The sequence below is a fragment of the Vigna umbellata genome, chromosome 10 (assembly GCF_029865625.1).
Source record: "Vigna umbellata cultivar VRB3 chromosome 10, Vumbellata_1.0, whole genome shotgun sequence".
Taxonomy (NCBI): Eukaryota; Viridiplantae; Streptophyta; class Magnoliopsida; order Fabales; family Fabaceae; genus Vigna; species Vigna umbellata.
The window spans coordinates 3,666,580-3,689,228 of NC_142174.1; the positions used below are offsets into that span (position 1 = coordinate 3,666,580).

A 22,649-nucleotide genomic window follows, 5' to 3' on the forward strand; every position below is an offset into this window, starting at 1 on the left:
AACAATTTTTTTAATTAAAAAAATTAAAAAAAATATTATAATTTTTTTTAAAAAAATATTATAATTCTTTTTTAAAAAAATAAAAAATAATCACGAATTGACGTGTGATTTAGATAACGTTATAAAAAAAATGACCGAATTGAACATAAATTACAAAAATTAAGATTAAATTTAACACTCACATTACTATTTAAAAATAAAATTAAAAGATTTCTCCAAATATTAAAACTGAATGTCTTATCATTCATTATTATTTTTTATATAATAATAATAATTATTATTATTATTATTTTCCTTAAAATATATAGAACAGGATAGGTTACTCATAATTGTGTGTTGTACACAGAATATCATTTACATTTATAAAGTATTTTATTCTTTTATATATTAATAATAATATTATTATCAATTCATTTATTTATTCAAAGGCTAAAAATATGTGATGATAAGATTAATCACATATTAATTACCGCTGAAAACGTGTCTAACATCGTTTGTGTATGGTAACTTTCAAACCATGAGCCATTGATAATATTGTCATCATCCTATATTTCACTGTATGACCTGGCACCAACTTGAACTTGTAAAATCTGCACAAAATAGCTAGCACCATCCTCATCTGCAGATATGCAGAGTCCTTGCCAAGGCATATCCTAGGACCTGCCTATAATAGGTGCAAAGGAAAATAAGAAACACCAACTTTGGATTGTAATCACATCATATTACAGAGTTCTAAGGAGATCAAAGTACCTGAAAAGCAGTGAATTTGAATGGAGACTCGTTTTTTAGAACACCATCTTTGAACCATCTCTCAGGGACAAACGAAGCTGCATCAGAACCCCAATTATACTCCATCCTTCCCATAGAGTATGGAACATATGTTACCATTCCCCCTGCCTTTACTTTCGTTCCATCTGGCAATACATCATCCTCTAATATGCCCTTAGGATCCTACAATTCAACACTCATGTTCACAAAACTTGTTCATAAAACAAAAAGTAGTACATTAAAGCAACAACCTTAGTGAAGTGAACCTCTCTTTAAAAGTACATGAAAGTGCTTTGCTTATGATAAAACCAAGAAAATGTGTCTTGTTAATACATTTTCAGGAATTCAAATATAAGTATAAGTCTCACTTTAGATAGAAAATTCATAAACTTATTATCTTAATATTTTAGATCGAAAAGGGTGTCAATCACTTTTTGGGTTGGCTTCAGAAAATTGAGAAAAAACACATTTTAAGTGTGAGGTATTATCTTAAACCAACTAACATGCTTAAAACCAACTTGTTTTCTGAGCAATAGTTCAAAAGTTGCCTCACATTTTATGGAATTTTCATAACTAGAACTAAATCAATGTAGGAAAATGCACACCTGAGGAACTGCTGGATACAATCTTAAGGTCTCTGTTATCACAGCATGCAGATAGTGCAATCTCTCTAGTGAATCTTTATTCAAAAGCCTTGAAAATTGTTCTACTCTTTGATTGAATGATTCTGAGTCCTCTTTGTCAAATTGAGGCAAGGAAATGTTCTCTTCTTTTGCATGATTCTCCTCAAAAAGTTTCAGCTCAAGGTAAAGTTTGTCAGCAACATGAGCATGTGTCATTACCATGTATATGGCCCATGACAGGGTTGTTGCAGTTGTGTCTCGACCAGCAATGACAAAGTTCAACACAATATCTCTCAAACTCTTGTCCGTTGCATTGCTTTCTCCTAGTTCTATGAATCTTGACAATATATCATGCTTCATCTGTTTTTTTAACATAGGTCATGAATCAATGTATGTTTGATGTTTACTATGTGGTTAGGATATAAAGCTACCTGATTTTGTTGCCCGCTTTTTCTGACATCTTCTATCTCTGCCTTCCTTTTCCGAATTACTGAGTAGGTGAAATCATCAACAACTTTGATACTCTTCTCAAGTTGTGCTTCAGAGCCTATACTTAGAATTTTCTTAATCTTCCAAAGTGGATCAATGAAACGAAGTGTTACTATGATATTTGCAGTGTCAAATGCATCGGCAAAACTGTTCTTTGGTAAATTGGAAGACAGTGTTCCAATTTCCACTCCAAATCCAACCTTACATATGGAGTCCAAAGTCATTCTCATCAACAGTTCCTGGTAATTAACATTTCAACCATCATCAACTGCAAAATCTCCTACTTTGAAAACAAAATTAAGAACATGGAGAATGGTAGCAGAACCTGCATGTCTATTTCTTGGTTAAGAATAGATGCTTGACTGAGAATAGCAGAAAGTTTCAAGGCATATTCCCTGAAAACTTTTGTGCTAAATTCCCTTAAATTTCTGGATGCAAACTCTAAGCTTGCAGTTTTCCTTTGCTTCTTCCAAGTCTCACCATCAACATTAAATATCCCATCTCCAAGAAGCACTTCCATATATGAATGGTACACTTCACCCTGCAATCAAAACCACAAACTTTTCCATCAAAAACTTTCATTATGCAGATAAAGAGTAAAATCCTTTTATACAGTTGAACAATAAAAGAACATTCTTAATATGGTTTTTAAGACAATTATTGTAAGAGTTAAGAGATTTACCATGTATGCATGCATGCACTATTTAGTAAAAGTAGTATGACTGAAACATTTGATGTAGATTACCTTAGGATAATTATTGAAGTTGGTCTTGAGTACATGTTCTACATTATTAGGGTCAGCAATGTAAGTATAAGTTGTGAAAGGCATAGGAACAACAACAGTTTTTGATTTGGTCAAATAATTGACAAGCCAATCATGCATTCTGTCATAGTTCATCAATTGTTCAATAGCAGCTCCAAAAAAGGGCCAAGTTTTTGGACCTTTCTTGTTTCTTTGACTCCATCTATGTATGAACATCCATGAAACAACCATGCATATCAGTACTACTAACCCTCCCATGTTTCATAGGTCCCTAAAGGTAGCAACTAATGCCAGGTTCCTCTCAAAACCTTATTTTTAAGACATGAAAAATAACTGCATACGATAATATACATGTCACAAAAGATGCATGTTTTTTTGTTTTTGACAAGCACAAAAGGTGCATGCTTTGAGTGATTGGTTGATGTTTCTCTTTACAACAATTAAGAGGGAACAGAGGTAGTTAAAATGTAGGTATCTAACTGGTTTATTTATTTGTTTTTAGTTATGTGTTAGCATCTCTGTCACATTCTTTTAGTGCTTGTGGTTTTAGAACTGTAAAGATAAAGAAAATATTCATTTCTTTCGTGCCATTGACCTAAACAGAACATAACAACCGATATGGAGGTGATCTTCTTTAATTCTTCTCTTATATAATTTAATCATTTAATATTGATACTATTTTAATAAAAAAATTACTTATATAAATTAAGGCTGTTTCAATCATTTCCGTCTGCATCTCTAATTTTCGAAAATAACCTTAGAAATTAATTTTTCTTTGTTGAATAATTTTGAAATTTCTTTTTATTAGATTTTAAATTTTAATAAAGAAAAAATCATTTACCGAATCTTAAAATATGATGAAACTATGAAATTTAGAATTTTTTGAATTATAAATGACAGTTTTGAAATTTTAAAAAGTTTTGAAGATACAAAATGAAATGATAGGAGGTGTCGATTGAAACAATCATAAATTAAAGTGTGAGTTGTGCTTTTGAAATTTTAGCCACTTGACTGATAATTTTAACATTTCAGCTACTTAATTTCTTATTAGTTAAATTAACATAATTTCTTGTTATTAAATTAGCATAAGTTATCTATTGTCAATATAAATTTATTTCACGCCTTCATTCAATTAAAAATCATTACATAAATGTTAAATAAATATTTGACAATTTATGCTAATATTAACTTTTACACTTTCTTTGGTTGATGAAAATACCTTAAGAAAAAATAAAAGTAAAGTAAAGAACTTAATTTATAATTCTTCATTTTAGAAAGTAAAGAAATTAGGATATCGTTTTATATCAAACACAAAATTTTACATTTCTTAGGTAAGCAAAATAATAAAACATAATAACAATCTCGTCACATGTCAATGAAAAAAAATTAAATGATAAAGATTTAATTGTAAAATACAAAAATCTTGAATACTTAATATTCAAATTTTTTTTATATAAAGTCAATTAAAAATAATCAAATTTAACATGAACTTAAATTTAATTAAAATCAATTTCAAATAATCATGTTTATTTTATTTTTTTTCATCCATTTAAACTATATATCTAACTTTTTTTCATTTTGGGTACCATCAAGAAATTATTTAGTCAATCAAATATAAAATAAAAACACCTAACTAGAACGAAACTGAAATTACTTATTTTTTTACTATGTCTGAACTAAAATCTTAAGAAAAAGATAGAGACAAATGGAACAAAATTATAATCTGTCCTAAAACTACACTTACAGACACAATATTTTAGGCTGTAAAGTTGGGCCTAAAGATGAAGAAGCCCAAAAAAGAAGGCCCATTTACTGATAAGCCTGGTGGTTGGAGCTGTCGCCACTGTTGGTGGTGGCCGTAGTGACAAACAGAGGGAGAGATGTCGAGATTGCGAAGACTGATACAAGCTTCGGTTGATGCTACCAAGAGAGGTTCTTTTTCTTCTCAATCTTTAATTTGTTCTCTTTCATTCAAAATATTTTCTCTCTCTAACTCTTTTTCTGCATTGGAACAAAAGCTTTATCCGGTAATCTTGATGATTTGATGCCACCACCGGAGAGACCCATCTTCAGCTTCAATTCCAAGAAAGAGTTAAGCAAGTGGCATTTGTATTCTGATTCCGAATTTGGAGGTGGGGTGCCTCGTTTCGTGCCACTACTCAATTGATTATTGTGAAGTTTGCATTTTTTTTTATTCTTTCATCGTTTCAGTTTTTGGGGTTTTAAATGTTTTTGTTACCCAGGTTTGTCCTCTGCGTCTCTGCAGATAACTGAGTCGGAGAATGGAGTAACTTCTGGAATCTTCTCCGGGAACCTCTCTCTGGATGTCTCTGAGGGCTCTAAATGGAAAATTACTCGGGGTGGCTTCTGTGGAATGCGCTCTAAAAAGGTTAATTTCTTCAAAAACAACCATATTGGATTCTGTTAATGTGATTATTGGTGCTGATTTTTTTTTTCTGTACCAAAAAAATTAATTAGAATGCACTTGCAAAGTAACTTGTAAAGGGTTTTTGGCAACCATTATATCGTCGAGATTGTCATCTTTGAAGTGTAATAAGATTGTTCAGTTTTATACTATTTTAAAAATCGTATCCAAAGAGTATTTCTGATCAGTTGATTGTGGAAGAATCTTTACGCTGACAGTGTGTGGAAGAGAAATTCTATATTAAATGTTATTCTTACACAAGTCTTTGTGTCTGCAGTTTGATGGTTTTATTGATTTGGATTCATATGATACCATTGCGATGAAACTTAAAGGAGATGGAAGATGTTATATATCTACTGTGAGTGCACTTTTTCGTTGCCATTTATATTATGCAAGGAAATCTAGAGGTTGAGGGGCTTAAAAATTTCATTTCTCGGGTGATGTTATGAGTATTCTACCTTTGGTGATTTTTGTGCAGATCTACACGGAGAATTGGGTCAATTCACCTGGACAGATGGAAGATAACTCATGGCAAGCTTTTGTTTATGTGCCTGAAGGCAACTGGTACATTACAAAGGTAAGTTCTATTTGCTTCTCACTGCTTACAACATACTTATGATTGACCAGGTTTTCATTGTGTTGTTAAAGCCTTCGCTTTTGTAGGACGTCTGCTCAGATAACTTATCTTTGAGTGATGTGTATTCTGTTGCTTACAAGTTATGACCATTTTTCCTTCTATACATTATTTTACTAGTTGTGCCAAATTAAGTGGCGAAAATTATAGGTTTCTCTTTGGGAAAATAAGGACTTGAACTACTCAAATCAGATGCAACGAAAGATTTTGCACATCAGCACATTACCTTTGTAGCGTTCCATCTACTTCCTTAGAAGCCTTACTACTACAATGTTTATAAAAGGTCTAGGTGTAATTAGGAATACAATTCCTGGAATCAAAGCATAACAGTACACTAATTATTTTGCTTTGATTATAAATCTCTAGAGCATTAACACTGGATCATGGAATTTATAAGTTCGAAAGCTTCTTATATATTACTGGAGGCTGCCAAGGAAGTGTAAACACTTCAAAACAATAGTTGTTTGTGTCATAACTGCATCAGACTCGTGTAAATGTTGGAGAGTTCACAGGATTTCAACTTTTAACTAACACAAGTTATTTTTTCTTTTCTATTCTTTTTTAACTCAATACCAATAAAGATGTTAATATCACAATAATTAAATAAAGTATGGATTTTTTATTCATGTGTGATTTTCAAAATTTTCTATACAATTTTCTAGTGGTACCATATTTGTAGTTTTCAGGAAGGAACTTTTTTGCATAAGAAATGTTGATTGTTTCTATAGATCTTATGCTTAACATTATAATTTCTGTGCTGCTCATTTTTGGAACAACTCATGTCTTCAACTGTCATGGTTGCTATTCATATAAGTATCAAATATCAACATTGTTATTTGTTAGTGAGCAAAATAGGTCTTGTTGTGCACCGATCTTATTTTTGAAGTTGGGTGGACAATATGTCAACATATAATAGAATTTTGCTAGGTTTTGTACATGGTTAAGCTCTGTCTATGGCTTCATAATCAAGTCTCATGCCCCGATAAAGGAGGGTTGTGTAGATCCTCTGCATCCCACATAATTTGTCAATATACTAAACACGGATCACTCATGCTCTTTATCCAAGTGCAATGACATCGTGTAATCTACTTAGTGGGCATTGCCTATTGACATAAGAGTTTCTTTGTGTTGTTTGTACCTGGTTGATTTTCTAAATCAACACAAGTGATGGGTATCACATGCATGTTACATTCATTGATTGCCAGATTCCTCTAGCTCGGTATTTACCTACTTGGAGAGGGAATGTTATAGATGCAGATTTGGAAATGAATCCATCGCGTATTTTGGGCATGTCTTTGTCTGTCAATGCTGAGGGTGGTGTCCCAGGTGCTAGATCTGGACCAGGTGATTTCAGAGTTGATCTTGATTGGATCAAAGCCTTGAGGACAGAATGAAGTGAATAGTTTACACATAAAAATCAAGAATTTTCCTCTTCTTCTAGAGTGCCCTTTTTTGTAATAACAATGTATCATTTGATGGCTCCTAATGGAAAAATATATTTGGTAGTTATTAAAGTACCGATACAAAGACTGTATTATTGAGTGCTATAGTAGATCCAATAATGTAAGCACTTTCGAAGAACAAAATTCATTGTTTTCATCATGTTCACAGCAGAAGAATCAAGACTTATTGTCACCTTGACAATACTGCTGACATAATTGGATTGTCGGTCATCAATTAACTGTGGTGAATGAATTTGATAGAAATGTGCAATGCTACTAACCTAGTCATAGGGGGCAAATATCATTATCAGTTAGTCTTGTACCCATACACAAATTAAAGCTGATTCCTGCAATTATAATCTTCTCATGCTATAGAATATTAGTAGATTACTATAGTTTTCCCAACTAAATGATGCCTTCTGCTAAGAAAGGGTTACTAAATGTGAAATGCTGGCAATCTATATCCTAGGTTGTTGAAAATCAATTATCCCGCTTTTCAATCGAAAAGCAAATTTCAGCTGTTTATTAATTCAAAATCATTTCACTATTTTAAGTTATGCATAACTTTAAAACAAATTGGCCAAGTCTCAATTTTAATTTTGTGTTTTGTAATAAATTTAAGCTAAAAATAGATAATTGAGAATGTTTAGAAGAGAGGGATGTATTCGTGACATATTGCTTCGAATCAAACTTAATTGATTTATTTATCAATAACATGAATGGAACTGGATTATTTATTTTTTTCAAACGAAATCTCATTTTTTTAATTCCGCGGATGAAAGAATATGTTAAGTGGTCAACTTGGTATTTCAACAGAGATCAGTCGTTAGTAAAGATAATAGATCTTTTTGGACTAATGTCAAGATAAAGAAAATATCATAGTTTTATTTTGATTTATTATGGAATCTATAATTGGGCCAGAAGACTTCTATATTCCTTTTGAAGTATATGCCACTACCCACTCCTCGTTATCTTGACGAAACTTTAAGTTGAACAGTTGATAAACCAGTGGGATATAGATATCTTTTATGACTTTTCTGCTGCTTTTTTTCAGCAGAAGATATCTTATCTCATCAGTGCTATCAGTCATAATGACTGAAGATCCTAATAAGATAAACTTAGAAATTACAAGGTTGATACTGTTTGATCTTATTATGTTAAATGTACTCTTTGGATATAAATATTTTTAGTATACCTCACTTAACTTATTCACTTAATTATGTATATGAATGGATTAGAATGAATATCTTTCATGTAAGTACTTTCTGGTATTAGTTTTCTATGACAGGGCAGTGCCTGTGTAAATCGTTTTTGGTTGAATTGTAACTAGAACAAGAATACACATAGACGATCCACTTGAATTGGCTAGTTGTAGGGGGTTTAGATGCTTTGCATGCAGTCATGTATTCAAATATAGTTCTATCATAATACCAATAACACATGCATAGATTTCATCTCAATAAAAATTTGGCCCAATGCATGAAGGAAGAACTAATCTTGAATCTTTGAGGAGAGAAGTGCTGAAGTTTAGTGTTTGATCTTGACATGAAGAAGGATACCTGTGAAAAAAGAAAGAATAGTCAATACTGATGTGCCACTAACTAATTTTATACAAAATATAAGTTTTACTAATTTAATCCTTAAATTATAAATATTTATTTGTAAAAGTTCAAACAATAATAAGAAATGTTTGGTGTTTTGTATGTAATAAACCTTAATGTATTAATAAAGTAATAAACAATTTCAAATTAATGTGTGATTTTATAGATAAACTTACTATATGACACTTTTCTTAATGCAGTGATGAATTTTCAAATAAAGTTATTCAGTGATGCAACAATATCTGCAACTTAGGATCAACCCTTCTCTCTTTGTACATAAGAGCAAAACTAGGAGCAAGTTGTGTTTAGCTTTGGACTTTGCAATTGAAAGGGACTTGGTGAATTGATTCTTATAATAATAAAATGTCCTTCTGTGTCACGGTAAAGCCACTTGACAGTTAATTACTATTCTTGCTGCAACAACTTGCTATATTCTGTCTTGTTCTCTTTTTTCCTTTTTTTGCATTATTGTTACTAAAATTGGAGTGTGATTAGAATCTATGGGGCCACATAAGTAACTAAACAAAAAGGGATGCATTTTGGCTGCATTGAACTGGAAATTGATGTCTCTCAATGTGCAAGTTGTGAAAACAAGTTGCAAATTGCCATAAGAAGTCAATGCCATGAGCCTTGTTTGTTGAGTATTTGGTCAAGTTTACCCAGCTGAAATAAAATAGTTTTTAAAAAGTATAGAACAAAATAGAGTGCCCCCACAAACTTTTTGGTGATTAAGACGATGAGATGGGAATTTTTTTGAACTTGTGGTTGCATTCCAACAACACAACCAAAGAAAGGATATGGTTTTCCTTTTCCTATGTCCTATTTTAGAAAAATATATATATATTAAATTGATGGATCTTCTTCTTTATATTTTATTGAACATTTTTTATCTTTACTTAATGAGAATTAAATTCATATTTAAATTTTTCAACATGAATGAACAGTTTAGTCTATAAAAAATGGTATTTTTATTCTAATATTAGTGTTTAAAGTTAAGAAAAACTAAATTAGGTTTCCAAAATTTATAAATATATTATTGAAATAAATGAAATTCACTTCTTTTTCCATTTTGTTTCTAAACATGTTATTATCACTCTAGTTCTAAAAGTTTGGACTAAAATGAAGATGAACAAAATGGTACTTTTAGGAAGTTCATAGGAAACCCTAGAAAAAGCCTAGGGACTCGCCTATTTTTCTTAGCTTGATGAACTAATATGACGGTGAGATAAAGCTTTAGAACTTAATGTCTTTTTCTTTAATAAAATATAAATTGTTAGTGCATTACCTTACAACTTATATAAGAGTTAAGAAAATAAATAAATTTACATTAAGAAAAAATAAACTTACATATTCTTATTAATAAGGGGTTGAGCCAATAATCTTGACTGAAATGATCGCCAAATACGCTCTGTTTTCATAAAGAATCATGTGGACAGAAATGTTTGTTGCCCACTTCAATCTTAATGCTATATTTTTTTTTTCAAATAGAAAATTCTGGTTTAGTCTACAAAGTGGTTTCATCTATGTACAATAACTTTCTGAAAATAATAATAATTGAATTGTATTTGATCTTAATACATTGAAATTGAAAAAAAAAAGTTTGTGATATGATGTGTACGGGCAAATACATCGCTTTTCCAAAAATTCTCAGAATCCTAACATTACAATCAATTCACTAGTTCGAGATAAGTGGATGCACTTTCATTTTAATATTTTTATTTAAACTTGAGATTAACACTAGAAAAATAATTAAACTTACATCTTTTTAAAAGTAAAAGTAAATAAAAACAAATTTAACTAAATTCATCTTATATAGTATGATTATTTAATCACTTTAAATTTGGACAGTTTAACTAGAGAATCCGTAAAGATGATTATGTTAAATCTAAATATTATTATAAAATTTATAAATATAAGATGAAAGTACTATGATAAGTTAGTTATATTTAATATAAAGTTATTATTATATTGTTGAATTTTTATTGACTTTGACATTAAATACTGCTAGTAACTCTTCAATTTTGATCAATATAGTAAATGTAAAATAAAAAGAAGAACTTTAACATAAGTTTAGAATTAGAAAAGAATTTATTTTTTTATTATTCATAGAATTAATAGAAGAAAAAAACATCCAAATACTAACAAAGAACAACAACAATGACACCCAATTAAAACCAGTCTAATCAAACTCAAACAACAGTGACATAATGGGGAATTTAGATATAAAAATAAAAGATTAACTAGTGATAAAAATGGTAAAAAAAAAAGGGTTATATATAGGTGGTAGAGTCTTGAAGCAAGCTAAGGCCAGGATTAGTCCACGATCTTCACATATGAACCTTTTCCTTCTACTTGCAAGACAATGTCTCCTATCACCTTTAAGTGCATGCTTGTGATGAAGAATTGAAGATGGTCGTATCTTGTACAGAATCATACATAGTGTGGTATTGTGTCACGTTCTGGCACGTGATTTCGAGGAACTTCTACTCCTACATGGCCATAGGGACCACCACCACCAAGAGACATATATATACACACACATATTTATATATATACACATATCAAAGGACTATTTGTCTTTGTCACTGCCATAACTCTTGTGGTTCAACACTTTCTGGGCCCACGGGATCATACATCATGTCTACTTCATTACATCACATGAGATGAAAGAATAGTTCCAAAACTTCAAAATATCACTCTTCTGGTTTGCTGCAAGAAATTATCTGATAAACTTACCAAAATGTATCTGTCAAAGTCTGTGTTTGAGCAATTCTTTTTACCGTAAAAATATTAAAATGGCATAATTTTCTTTTTTCAAAATCATTGAAATGGACAGTTTAAGAAAAAATTACAAATGGGCTAGTCGTGTTAAATATGATTTCATTTGTGAAGAAATCGTGTAAGGTGATACAACTTTAGTATATATTATTAAGCAGAAGTAATGTAAAGAATTATCACTTTGGGTGTAGGTTTTTCATACTTTATTTCAAGTCAGTTAAAGGTATTTTTAAATGTTTTCAGTTAAAGTTTTTTCGTTCCAAAATCGTTTGAGTGTACTCAAACAAAAATACTCTGATGTTCAAAGTAAGTGGTTAATTCGAGCGGAGGAGATTATAATAAAAATTTAAATTCGTAAAATTTTAATCATGATTTATTATCTAGTAAACAATTTTTACTAGTAATCTTGATTAGAAATAATTTTTAAAGATTTTTACTGTTAGAGGCAGTCCATTTGATCTGTTTGTCCGCATGATTGATTAATAAGTAATACTTATCTTGATTGGATAGTATGTGTCAGTGATAACGATCTACTAGAACCGATCGGAACTCGGTCAAAGGACCATTCACAACGGCTTAGAATGTGTAGAAATATTATATAACTTTTGTTCAATTTCAAAAATTTTGTTACTTTAACATTATTTAAATTTATAAAATTATATTGAAATCGTGACAGATTTGGAACATGGTGGGTTAGTTAAATAAACAGCATAAGTTTTGGTGAGAAAATTACACAGAAGAGGTAGTATTCTGTTCTTTTCACCTTGCATGCAAACATACAATGAATGCTGACGACATGCCATGATGTCCCAACTTTGGGTGCTTATTGGCCTCATCTTCCAAAGTTCCATAGTGTCACTTTATTTTTCTTTTTGTCAAAATTGAAATAGTATATTTCTGGATCGTGACCATTAAGGATCTGAACGTGGGAGACAATGCAAGAGTGAAACTATTCTTGATTTATAGTGTGAAGTTGATCTTTAAAATTATAGGTTCATAATAACATAGGTCTGTAATCAAAGTATCTATATTTTGCACAAACATAACCTGTTTTCGAAAAGTGAGTTCAGTTCTTAACCTTTTTCTCTTTCTGTGCTATAAGACAGTGACAATGCAATCAATTCTCCAAGCTGTTAAACAGCTTGATAAACCAGTGGGACCCACAATTAGATCCAACTTTCTTCTCTCTTTCCTCTTAAAACTCACAAACTCATTAAGAAAAGGACTTTCACATCCACAGAAAAAAAAAACACTTTCACATTCACAGAGAAAGAACCTTCTGGACACACTCTCCCATGAAATATCTAAGCTACCACAGAATCTCAGCCTTACGTTATTACCACCCTCAATCCTCATACATAGTCCAAACCAACTACCTTGCTTTTTATCAATTATTTGTTTATTTTTATCCATTTTATTAAAGAAAAGTTTTCATTTTTATACATCTTTCTAAAAAAAGTTGAATAATATATATATACACACACACACGATCAAAGTTGTTGAATTTTGAAGATTTTTCTACAAAGAATAGGCGAAACTAGATATTACTAAAAGGGGATTTTATCATACTTTAAAATTTTCTTTAAAGAGTAAGAAAATCAAATAAAAAAAAAAAAAAACTATATAAGGTGCAAGGCAGGGTTAGAGGTTCTGGAGTGTTCATGAGATCCTCTTTTGCTCTTCACCTTTCACTCCACGGAATCAAAAGCAAGTGCTGAGTTCCGTGTTCCTATTCACAAAAACATGTAGAGCACCAAACCCAACTTGCCATCAAAGTTTAATAATATATTTTATATATATTATACCATTTGCTTGACAGTAGTATTAATATTGCTGTTGTGGTGTGATTTTGGTGTCTCTTTTTTAATGTTATGGTTGTACGGAGTTCGTGTGTTAGTTCAATTCGTCGACAAGAAACCTTGGTTTGATAATTGATTGGTTCTGTGGAGAGTTTTCCTTTGGTGTGGTTGGTTTGTAGGAAGTTTGGTTTGTTGGTGGCGGTGGGAATAGCAATGGCTAATGAAGGAAACAAAAGCAATGACTTCTATACGATCTTGGGGTTGAACAAGGAGTGCACTGAATTGGAGCTAAAGAAGGCATATAAGAAACTTGCAAAGGTTTGAATTGAACCCAAATGGTTCTTTTTCTGTTCTTCTTTGCTCTTCTCTGAACCATGTTTCTTAAATATTAGCCGTTGTGAATGATGTTTTGTTTTTTTTATGGGATAGAAGTGGCACCCGGATCGTTGTGCTGCATCTGGGAATTCAGAGTTAGTGGAACAAGCTAAGAAGAAATTCCAGGAAATTGGGGAAGCCTATTCTGGTAATGCCCTTTAGATGTTTCCACGATTGAACATTGACCCATGATTGACTTGTTCATTTTCTCCTAAAAATTAAAGAAAAGTTTGAATTTTGCTCTTGTTTGAAATCTCATTCCTGTGCTGTTTATTTGGTGTAAATGGTGTTTTTCCTCTGTGACAGTTTTATCTGACGCCAACAAAAGGCTAATGTACGACGTTGGTGTCTACGATAGTGATGACGACGAAAACGTAAGTCATTCACCTCATCTCATGCCATCTTCTACAGTAACCATGCCCTGAGGTCCGCTCATCCCTATGTTTTATTGCCTCGAATAGAAGCAATTTCAGTTTGACCCTCTTTTTCTCGAAGTAACCAATTTGGTTCTATCTTTTTGCAATTTTGTTATTTTATGTGTTTAAGGGTAAATCTTGTTTTTCCATGCATTTATATTTTTTCAGTGGGGGTTCTAAATTGAAATAAGGAAGGAGAGCAAATAGTGTAGATTTGTGATTCAATCATCGTATACCGTTGAATTGTTAAGGTTGTTTTAACTTTTACAGAAATAGTATAGAAGTGACGTATTTTTTTATTAATTTGTATACTGTTCTGTTTTTCTAATCAGCATAAGTGAATGAAGATAATATGCATGAGATTTGAAGGGTCTGATTTTCACTCAACGGTGATGATTAGATTGTGTGAATGCATGAGTGTTATTGTTGTCCTGCAGTCTTGTCACGTTTCTGTTTTTTGCACCGTCCATGTTTTTATTTTCCTGTTAAAAGGGGCATCTTCTCGGGGAGTAATAAGAATCCGATAAGTCCTACAAAAACTTGGCTGTACTCATTGGGATTGTCACAAACAAAGGCACAAGCTTTGTTACAAGTCAATTTGTGTGTCACAGATCACATGGGCATGTTGCTTATAGAATTCAGTGAGAGGGGAATAATTCATCGAATCGAGTTTGGTTTTGGTGGAGGGGACTGAATCTTGTTCGTGATCCCATAATTTTGTTGATCTGATCAAACAATTAATTTCTTTTTTGCAGGGCATGGGGGACTTTTTGGACGAAATGTTAACAATGATGAGTCAGACCAAATCAAATGTGAGTCATCATCTACTTAGTGGGGTGTTGGGTCAGAAAGCTATGCAGTTTCAATGTTGTTTGTTTTATATGTACTTTTGGTTTGGTGGATAAAGCTAGACATACACATAGTGTTTGTTTTTGTCAAATACTATGTAGTTTATAGTTTTTCTATTGTCATGAATGGACCAATCCATTGTCACCAAGCCACCTTTTTCTTTTCCTTTTTGGACTGGCGACCTAACCAAATGCTAAGAAATCAGAAGGCTATTATTGAAGTTTCTTGTTGGACCTAAAAAAATTAATAATGAAGTTTCTTGCAGCATGCCAAAACAGCAAGTAGTTGAAGGCCAGTTAGCCAACACGCCTTTTATCATTCTTGGCTAAATTAGAATCATCAAAGTTTTCAATAACGTGTTTTCCATACATGTAAAACTAAATTAACTCTTGTTGTATATTTTAAACTGTGACTATCGGTCTGAGAACTCCATTGAGTTTTTGCTAGTTTTGAAAGAATGATCCTTGGTATGATAATCTAGTAGAAGTTTGAAAAAATTGAAAGCATCTAAAGGTTGGTGCTAGAAGCGTATTTGAGCATAGACTATTGATGAATTTATATGTGAAATAACAGGAAAATGGAGAGGAGAGCTTTGAGGAGTTGCAACAGTTGTTTGAAGACATGTTTCAAGCTGATATTGGATTGGATGGAAGCCCCTCTCTTTCTTCTGCCGATTGCTCTAATTCATCTGCTTACATGACTTACAGTGAAAGTTCTAGTTCAAATAAACGCAATTCCACTGAGATGAAATTTGGGAAGGCAGAGGACTCCTCTGTCTTTGACACCAGTTACCAGAATTTCTGTTTTGGGGTTAGTATATACTGCATTTTGCTTATATTTCATTTGATACATCATATATCATCAATGGCATACACATGAAAAATGAAGTGTTAGACTCAAAGTATATGGAAATTAAACTCAACAAGAATCTGCATTATCTGTTTGGAGTATTGGTTAAGGGAAAAGATAGTTTATTCAAGCTGAATCTTTCATCGAGTCTTTTAATCAGAGGTGTCTTTTATGTTGTTCGTGTCCACAAGGTCGGTCATGTAAACTATCATTACCAATGAGTGAGGATACAAAACAATGAAGTATGTGAGGTATGTGAAGATGGTAAGTGATTCCCTTTAGTCTTCTGCTTAATTTATCTCAGATTTTTGGCTGGTATTTGTGAAAGTTCCAATTCATGTGCATCATACATTACATGGCATAATATCTCTCATGCATTATTATGAGACTTAATTGAGTTTGTATTTTCTTGATCATGGTGTGAAGACAGGTGAACCTACTCCAAGATATAGAGGAAGAAAAGGAGAGAATTCCAGAAGGAGGAGGTAGAAATGGCAGAAAGCAAAAAATATCCTATGAACATGATGTTTAATCTGATGATAGCTACCAATGAAGTTGTAGAATTCAAAATTTATGAGAGAAAAGGATTAAGGAAGAGCATAGTTTATACAGAATTAGTTCAAGTACTAGGCCATTGTGACTTCCTGCCATGCCATGCAAAGAGCATGGTAGTGGAATCTTCAATCTCTTGCAAGTGTTTGATTTTCAGATATTTAGTTCAAAAGTGCAGTAATAACCATTGTTGATGCTCACTTTGATCTGAAAGGAATATTCTTCTTGTGTAGCCTAAAGTAGACAGGGAAAAGAAAGGATAAGGAGAGTAACACTAACACAACAGAAACTTATTCACTGTGATATTTGACCAATTGTCCAATTCACAAATGTGGAATGCAACATTCTGCCTTAAAAGATATTTTCATCACATCACGAAAACATGTGGAACTAATGAAAGGATGAATTCAAGGAAAGGACAATGGCAGGTGGTGAACATTAATTCTATAAATGGATTGGTCCTACAGCACGTGGAGAGAGACCCCACATGCTATGGAAATTAAATTGAGTTAAAAAATAAAGCAGATATTCAGATAGACACTTCTAGTTCACTTTTGGGTTTGAAAGCATTCTGGGACCAAGAGCTTGCAAGTAGCCAAATATTTTAAGGAAAAAATTTTAAATAATTTTTTTTGATAATTTTTTATAATAATATTGTGATTGTTATGTTTTAAATATAAGTGTAATTTGTGGGTCCTTGAGGCACAATAATGGGATTTGTTGGTTTTTGTAGCACAAGTTGTGTAAGTTGTGCTTTTAACATTGAATATGGATGGGTGTGCATAGTTTCCAAATGTTTGAGCAAAAAGCGTAAACCATGGCGGCACCACAACTTGTAGTCTTGTCATTCTCGATCATTGCTATTCGGTAGTTGTTACTCGATGCAACGTTCTCGATGTGTCCAATCAGAGCTTTTATCTCAAGAATCACTTTCAAAAAGGAAAATTCAAGTTTCGGTGAAGTTTCAATTTAAGATAAAATGCTCTTTTATTTATTAGATTTAAACCCTCGCTTCATCCCAATTTTGTATGGTAATCTTAATCGGGTTTTCATTTTTACATCAGTCTCAATTGGATCATATTTTTTGTAAAAATGAGTTATATTTTATGTTTTGATGGCGTGACATTGTGCATTAAATTGAACATGTGATGTATTTTATAATCATCAAATCCATGTGTGGTGCTTCTTCTTTCCTCCAATCACTTATTACCTTTCACCTATTCCGCTCCTCCACCTAAACTACTTCCTTCCAACTTCAACCCTCAAACCCTCATTCTCCAGACACGCACCCTTTCTCCCTCAACTGAAGGTAAAATTCTTCAGATTAAAACATTTTTACTGAAATAAGATTAGAGAAAGAGAATTAATGATTTGGTTACTGGGAGAAGAGGAATTAATCCTAGAAAAGACGGGCATTCTACCACTCCGAAACCCATTAGGCTTTTCGCCTCTCCTACCAGACCAATTGGTCTCTACATCCTCCACTTTAAACCAAAAGGGAACCAGAGGAACCCCAGAAGCGCTCATCTCCTCCGCTCATGCGCGTCCGCCTCAGCCTCCACCCAATCGGTTGTCGCGAGTCGCGGTCCAAGGCATCGCCAGCACCGCTGTTCACCATCGGAGGCATCGCCGGCCATGGCGTTAGGTCCTCCCTTCTCTTTCTTCTCTTCGCGCGTGAGAGAGAAGCTCTCTTGTTCCTCCGTCAATCGCCTCTTGTGCGAGCTCGGCCGCCGCGAGGCGTGAGCTAGGGTGCCACCAGCGCCACCGGTCGCCGCCAAGCTCGCCGCCGGTCACCGCGTCAACGTCAACAACGCTAACTCCTCCTATTCACTCGCAAGCAGGGAAACCCTTTCCCTCTTCTTCGAGTTCGAGACTACCGTCACCAAGATTACGAGTTCGACACTTGGGTGATGCACAGTTTGTTGATTGGGGAAAGCCCTAATAGAGAAAGAGTTTGGCGTGGACAACAGAACTGTATCGTTTTGTAGTAGTCTGAGAAGAGGTTCGAAAGGAGAGACAGAGCGAGATTTTTGGGATTTTCCTTTCCTTTTTTTGTTTATGCCACCTCTAATGGTGTCTCAAATTAAAAGCAATTTGCTCTAAAGTACAGGATTGGCCTATGACTTCCATGGGAGATGTTTTTTTCTAATGCAATTACCCATATTTGATGTGGTGCCCGCGAAACCGAAAGAGATATTGTCATTCTTCTGATATGTCTACGATGAATGATATACCACTAACATTTGTTAGTTTGATTTTGTCTTACTTTCTTATATACTATTGCATCTGCTATATTTGAATTTGGGTTTTGGAAATCTTCAAAATAACTCATTGACTCCTTTCTTTTATCATTTTTGTGACAGTATTTTGGTTTGAGAATTATGTTTTACTCCAATATTTTAACTTGGTCAGTGATTGAAAGGTCAATTAATGACATTTTAAATACTAATAGAACAAAACTGCCTTTGAAAGAAATCTGCTCAACTTTAGACATGAAAGTATATCATTGATGTTATTTCGAATGAATTCCTTGGTTCATTAAAATCTGAAGTTAAGATTATTTGACTATGGCAAATTCTATTTGGTTTTAATGGATTATACATTATCATTTGCCTGGTAATGATGATTTCGGTGATGTGTGAGGTGTGGGAACAGCGGCAGGGCATACCCATCACTCATAACACCAACAACGATGGGAGAGACTCAATTCCAACCCAGAGCGAAAGAGAGAATCTGAACTTCAGAGAGAGATAGAGAGACAAAGAGAGATTGCCGCCGACGAAGCTCCGACCATGACCGGCGGCCGACAGGGAGGCCTATGGCCTGACTTGATGAAGAACGTTCGGTGGTTAATGTCCACATCCCTAATTCCCTTTTCAATTCACTCTTTCCTTTTCTTATCCTTTTCAATCCCTAACATATTATTCTAATATAAACCAATTCATTTTTGTCACGTCATAATTTTTTAATTTAAATAAAAATTTCATCTAATCAAACAATGCACATCAGCATAAACAATTTTTACAAAAAATATGATCCAATTGAGACAGTTGCAAAAATAAAGACTCAACTATAAAAATGAGGACCAGTCGAGAGTTTAAACCTATTTCTTAATTAACCACTTTAAAATAAAATATCTATAAATTTATTATATTAAAGTTTTTATATTGATAATATGATTCGTCTTGATAATAAATCTAAACAAACAAGTATTTGTGTATTTATAAGGTCTTTATATTATTTAAATAATAAATATAATTGTTAGAAGTATGTTATTAAAAGATATTTAATAATTATTTAAATGATATAATAAAATTGTTGAAACTTTAGTAAAGAATTTTTGTTAGTCACGCTGTGACATATCTGTGTTGGGTATGTTAGTTATTATTAAAAAAAATACTTTTTTATTTATTAATTGATCACTTTAAATTAGAAGATCTATAAATTTACTGTTTTCATAATTATATTATGTAATGTTTTTTTTCCTTAACTTTTAATAAAATTATAATTATTTTTTTTAAAATTTTGACCCAATTTAGTCAATCAATTTTAAAGACATGTAGATTTAGTTTTTTAAACCAGATTTTGTTAAGTTTATTTAATATTTTAAACACATCATAACAAAATTTGAGTTGTTTATATTTTTTGACACATTTTTTCTTCAATATTAATTAAGAAACGCATTTGAAATCTTAAATAAACTTAACAAAATTTGGTAAAAAAATTAAATTCACACGTTTTAAAAATAGAAACTAAATTAATCCAAAATTTTAAAAATAAACTAATTTTAATTTTTAATGAAAGTTAAGAGAAAAAATATATCTAACCCTTATATTATTAAACAACTGGTTTGTCTTAATAACCAACCCAAATAACAATATAAAAAGGTTATTGAGAAATTTGTGATTGAATGATGATATTAAGATAATAAATCTGTCTTTTTTTTATAAGATGTTTAATTTTTTTTTTATCTCTACCTGCATTGAAGTACTACAGAGTGTGTTTTCTTTTAGGCATCTATTAATATAAAAGAATTCGAATGTTGAATATATAATTGGGATACCCATATAGTGGTAGGTAGTTTTAGGGTTTCATCTGAAACAAGATTATTTCATAAAAAACAGCAAAAAAATGGCCAAAAGTTATGACAGTGAAACACAGATTTAAGACCAGTTGCATACAAAAGAAAAACATATGTACGGACAGAGACCCAGAAAGAGTGGTTGATATTGTCATGGTCCCTTTGTGCATTCAGAAATAGACCCTTCACAACACATTGCTCTAAATGTTTTTTTCTTTTCAATTACAACTTGTGTGCACTGCTCACTCACATTCAGACTAAGATATCATAATGAAGCACTTGATGATTCAGTTCTGATATAAAAATATTACTGTGTGATTAATTATTCACTTGTCTCATGTTTATCTATCATTAAGTAATCTCTTCAGATTTGATTAAAAAAAATAATAGTATGAAAATTATTTTTTTACATTAATTATTTTCGTTTCTTCAGGCTTTTGAATTGTAAAATTATAGTTTTAGATATTGCATATTGTCATTTGATTAGAAAGTTTTCTGTCATTAAATATCTACTTTTGTTCATTTTTTGTTATCTTCAATCATAAATATTTTTTATAATTACACTTACATGTTACATCGACATATTAGCATGTTTATTAATTACTTGTTTTTTTTATTATTAAAATTAGGACAGTTGGTGTTTCTACTCTATAAGAAATTGTTTAATTACTTTTTTCATTGATTGAGTTTATTTTTTTACTTTTTTATAAAAGATAATAAATTATCAACAATATCATATTGAAATTAATTTCATCTGATCGTGATGAAATAAATGTTGTCACTTTTCTCCTATCTTTTTTAGTTTAGCCCTCGGATTAGCATGTGTATCGTATCTAGTGGAGGTCGAACGGTTAACATTCAGCATCGTTCGATCTATCCATTCAGGTCAAAGATTGGGTTGCAATTGGACCAGCGCTTAAGTTATTATTGGATCAATAGTCCAGCAGATGATAAAATAATCAAAGAATATCTAATTAAAGATATTGATAGGGCAAGTTATAAATAACCAACCGGATTTTCAGGTAATCTGTTTATACTTTATTCTATTTATATTTTATTGGGCTTATATAAGCTCAGGATCCATGAGGTAAATTATAAATAGAAAGCCAGGATTGAAAGCCAGGTACGTTCCACTTACACATTATTCACTCTACGCTACTCTCAAATATTCAATAGTGATAACAATTCACTAAATATTCAACCAAGAGCCGAGGCTCTTCAAATCACACGCCTAACTTGAGCGTCAGAGTGCCTTTTGCAGGTACATCCCCCCTCGTCAAGAAAGAGACTGATCGATCAGCGGCAGGAGATTGAAGGTGACTGAGCGGTCCACACGGAAGGCAGGCGATCCAAGCGTTCGGAGGCAAGGAAGACACGTTGGAACAGGTTAGTCTCTCGGTCCCGTAAAAATCTTCCGAAACATTTTGGCGCCCACCGTGGGGCCGAGCGGCAAACCCAATGGTGACCACGAGGAGCATGGAGGAACAGCATAACACCAGAGATTTGATAGCGCAGATGCAAGCACAAAAACAAGCATAGGCAAGAACCATACAGGCGCAAGTGCAAGCACAACAAGAGATGCAGCGAAAGCACCTAGAAGAGACTATGGCGCTAAGGGCGGAACAGGTCCATACCGAGCGGTCTGACTCAAACCACGAGAATGGAAATGAGGGAAGTAGTAATCGGCAGCCATCCCAGCACACAACCCGAACGGTCGAAGAAGGAGAGGACCTCCGCCCATCAAAATGGTTCGGCCAACCAGCTTACTCCCTTTTACAGCGACCATCATGCAAACTCTAATGCCAGAGACAAATCCTCCGGTATTAGAGAGGTATGATGGCTCAACGGATCCCGACAATCATCTTAGGATCTTCACTAATGTAATGGCGTTCTACACGGACAGTGATCTGGTCATATGCAGAGCCTTCTCCTTATCGCTCAAGGACGAAGCATTGGAATGATATAACACTCTTCCTCCAAACACAGTGGATTGCTTCGCCACTTTAGAAACCCTCTTTAGAAGGCAATACGCCTCCAATCAGAAGCAGGAGATAACACCAGTGAAATTTGTAAATACTAAACAGGAGAAAGGGAAAACTTTGAAAGCCTTTATGAAAAGGTATAATGAAACTGCACGGCGAGTTAAAGATGTTAACCACACTTTTACCATCAACAACCTGCCTTCATGTCTAAGGCCAGGATATA

The 22,649-nt window shown here is 32.7% G+C and overlaps 3 protein-coding genes across 7 annotated transcripts; 2 read left to right on the forward strand and 1 right to left on the reverse strand.

The window, feature by feature from the left end:
- Positions 1–399: 399 nt before the first annotated feature.
- Positions 400–3,082, reverse strand: LOC148191675 (cytochrome P450 704B1-like). Its single transcript, XM_088100993.1, has 6 exons — positions 2,626–3,082; positions 2,206–2,421; positions 1,823–2,119; positions 1,374–1,751; positions 751–951; positions 400–664 (listed from the first exon to the last, which is right to left on the reverse strand). The coding sequence occupies exons 1-6, from the start codon at positions 2,899–2,901 to the stop codon at positions 485–487; spliced, it is 1,548 nt and encodes a 515-aa protein (XP_087957119.1). The 5' UTR covers positions 2,902–3,082; the 3' UTR covers positions 400–484.
- A 1,334-nt stretch (positions 3,083–4,416) lies between these two features.
- Positions 4,417–7,379, forward strand: LOC148191676 (putative complex I intermediate-associated protein 30). The gene is made up of 6 exons (XM_088100143.1): positions 4,417–4,575; positions 4,662–4,775; positions 4,887–5,032; positions 5,346–5,426; positions 5,547–5,645; positions 6,908–7,379. Exons 1-6 carry the CDS (start codon positions 4,524–4,526, stop codon positions 7,094–7,096), a joined length of 681 nt encoding a protein of 226 aa, XP_087956269.1. The 5' UTR covers positions 4,417–4,523; the 3' UTR covers positions 7,097–7,379.
- Positions 7,380–13,143: 5,764 nt separating this feature from the next.
- On the forward strand, positions 13,144–16,563 carry LOC148191677 (uncharacterized). Of its 5 annotated transcripts, none has more exons than XM_088100456.1 (7): positions 13,144–13,640; positions 13,752–13,845; positions 14,004–14,071; positions 14,869–14,925; positions 15,536–15,772; positions 16,003–16,075; positions 16,238–16,563. In XM_088100456.1, exons 1-6 carry the CDS (start codon positions 13,536–13,538, stop codon positions 16,030–16,032), a joined length of 591 nt encoding a protein of 196 aa, XP_087956582.1. In that variant the 5' UTR covers positions 13,144–13,535; the 3' UTR covers positions 16,033–16,075; positions 16,238–16,563. The 5 variants fall into 5 exon arrangements, with proteins under 5 accessions (XP_087956582.1, XP_087956583.1, XP_087956584.1 ...); XM_088100457.1 differs by having other exon boundaries at positions 16,242–16,563; XM_088100458.1 differs by having other exon boundaries at positions 16,003–16,062; positions 16,242–16,563.
- Positions 16,564–22,649: the final 6,086 nt, after the last annotated feature.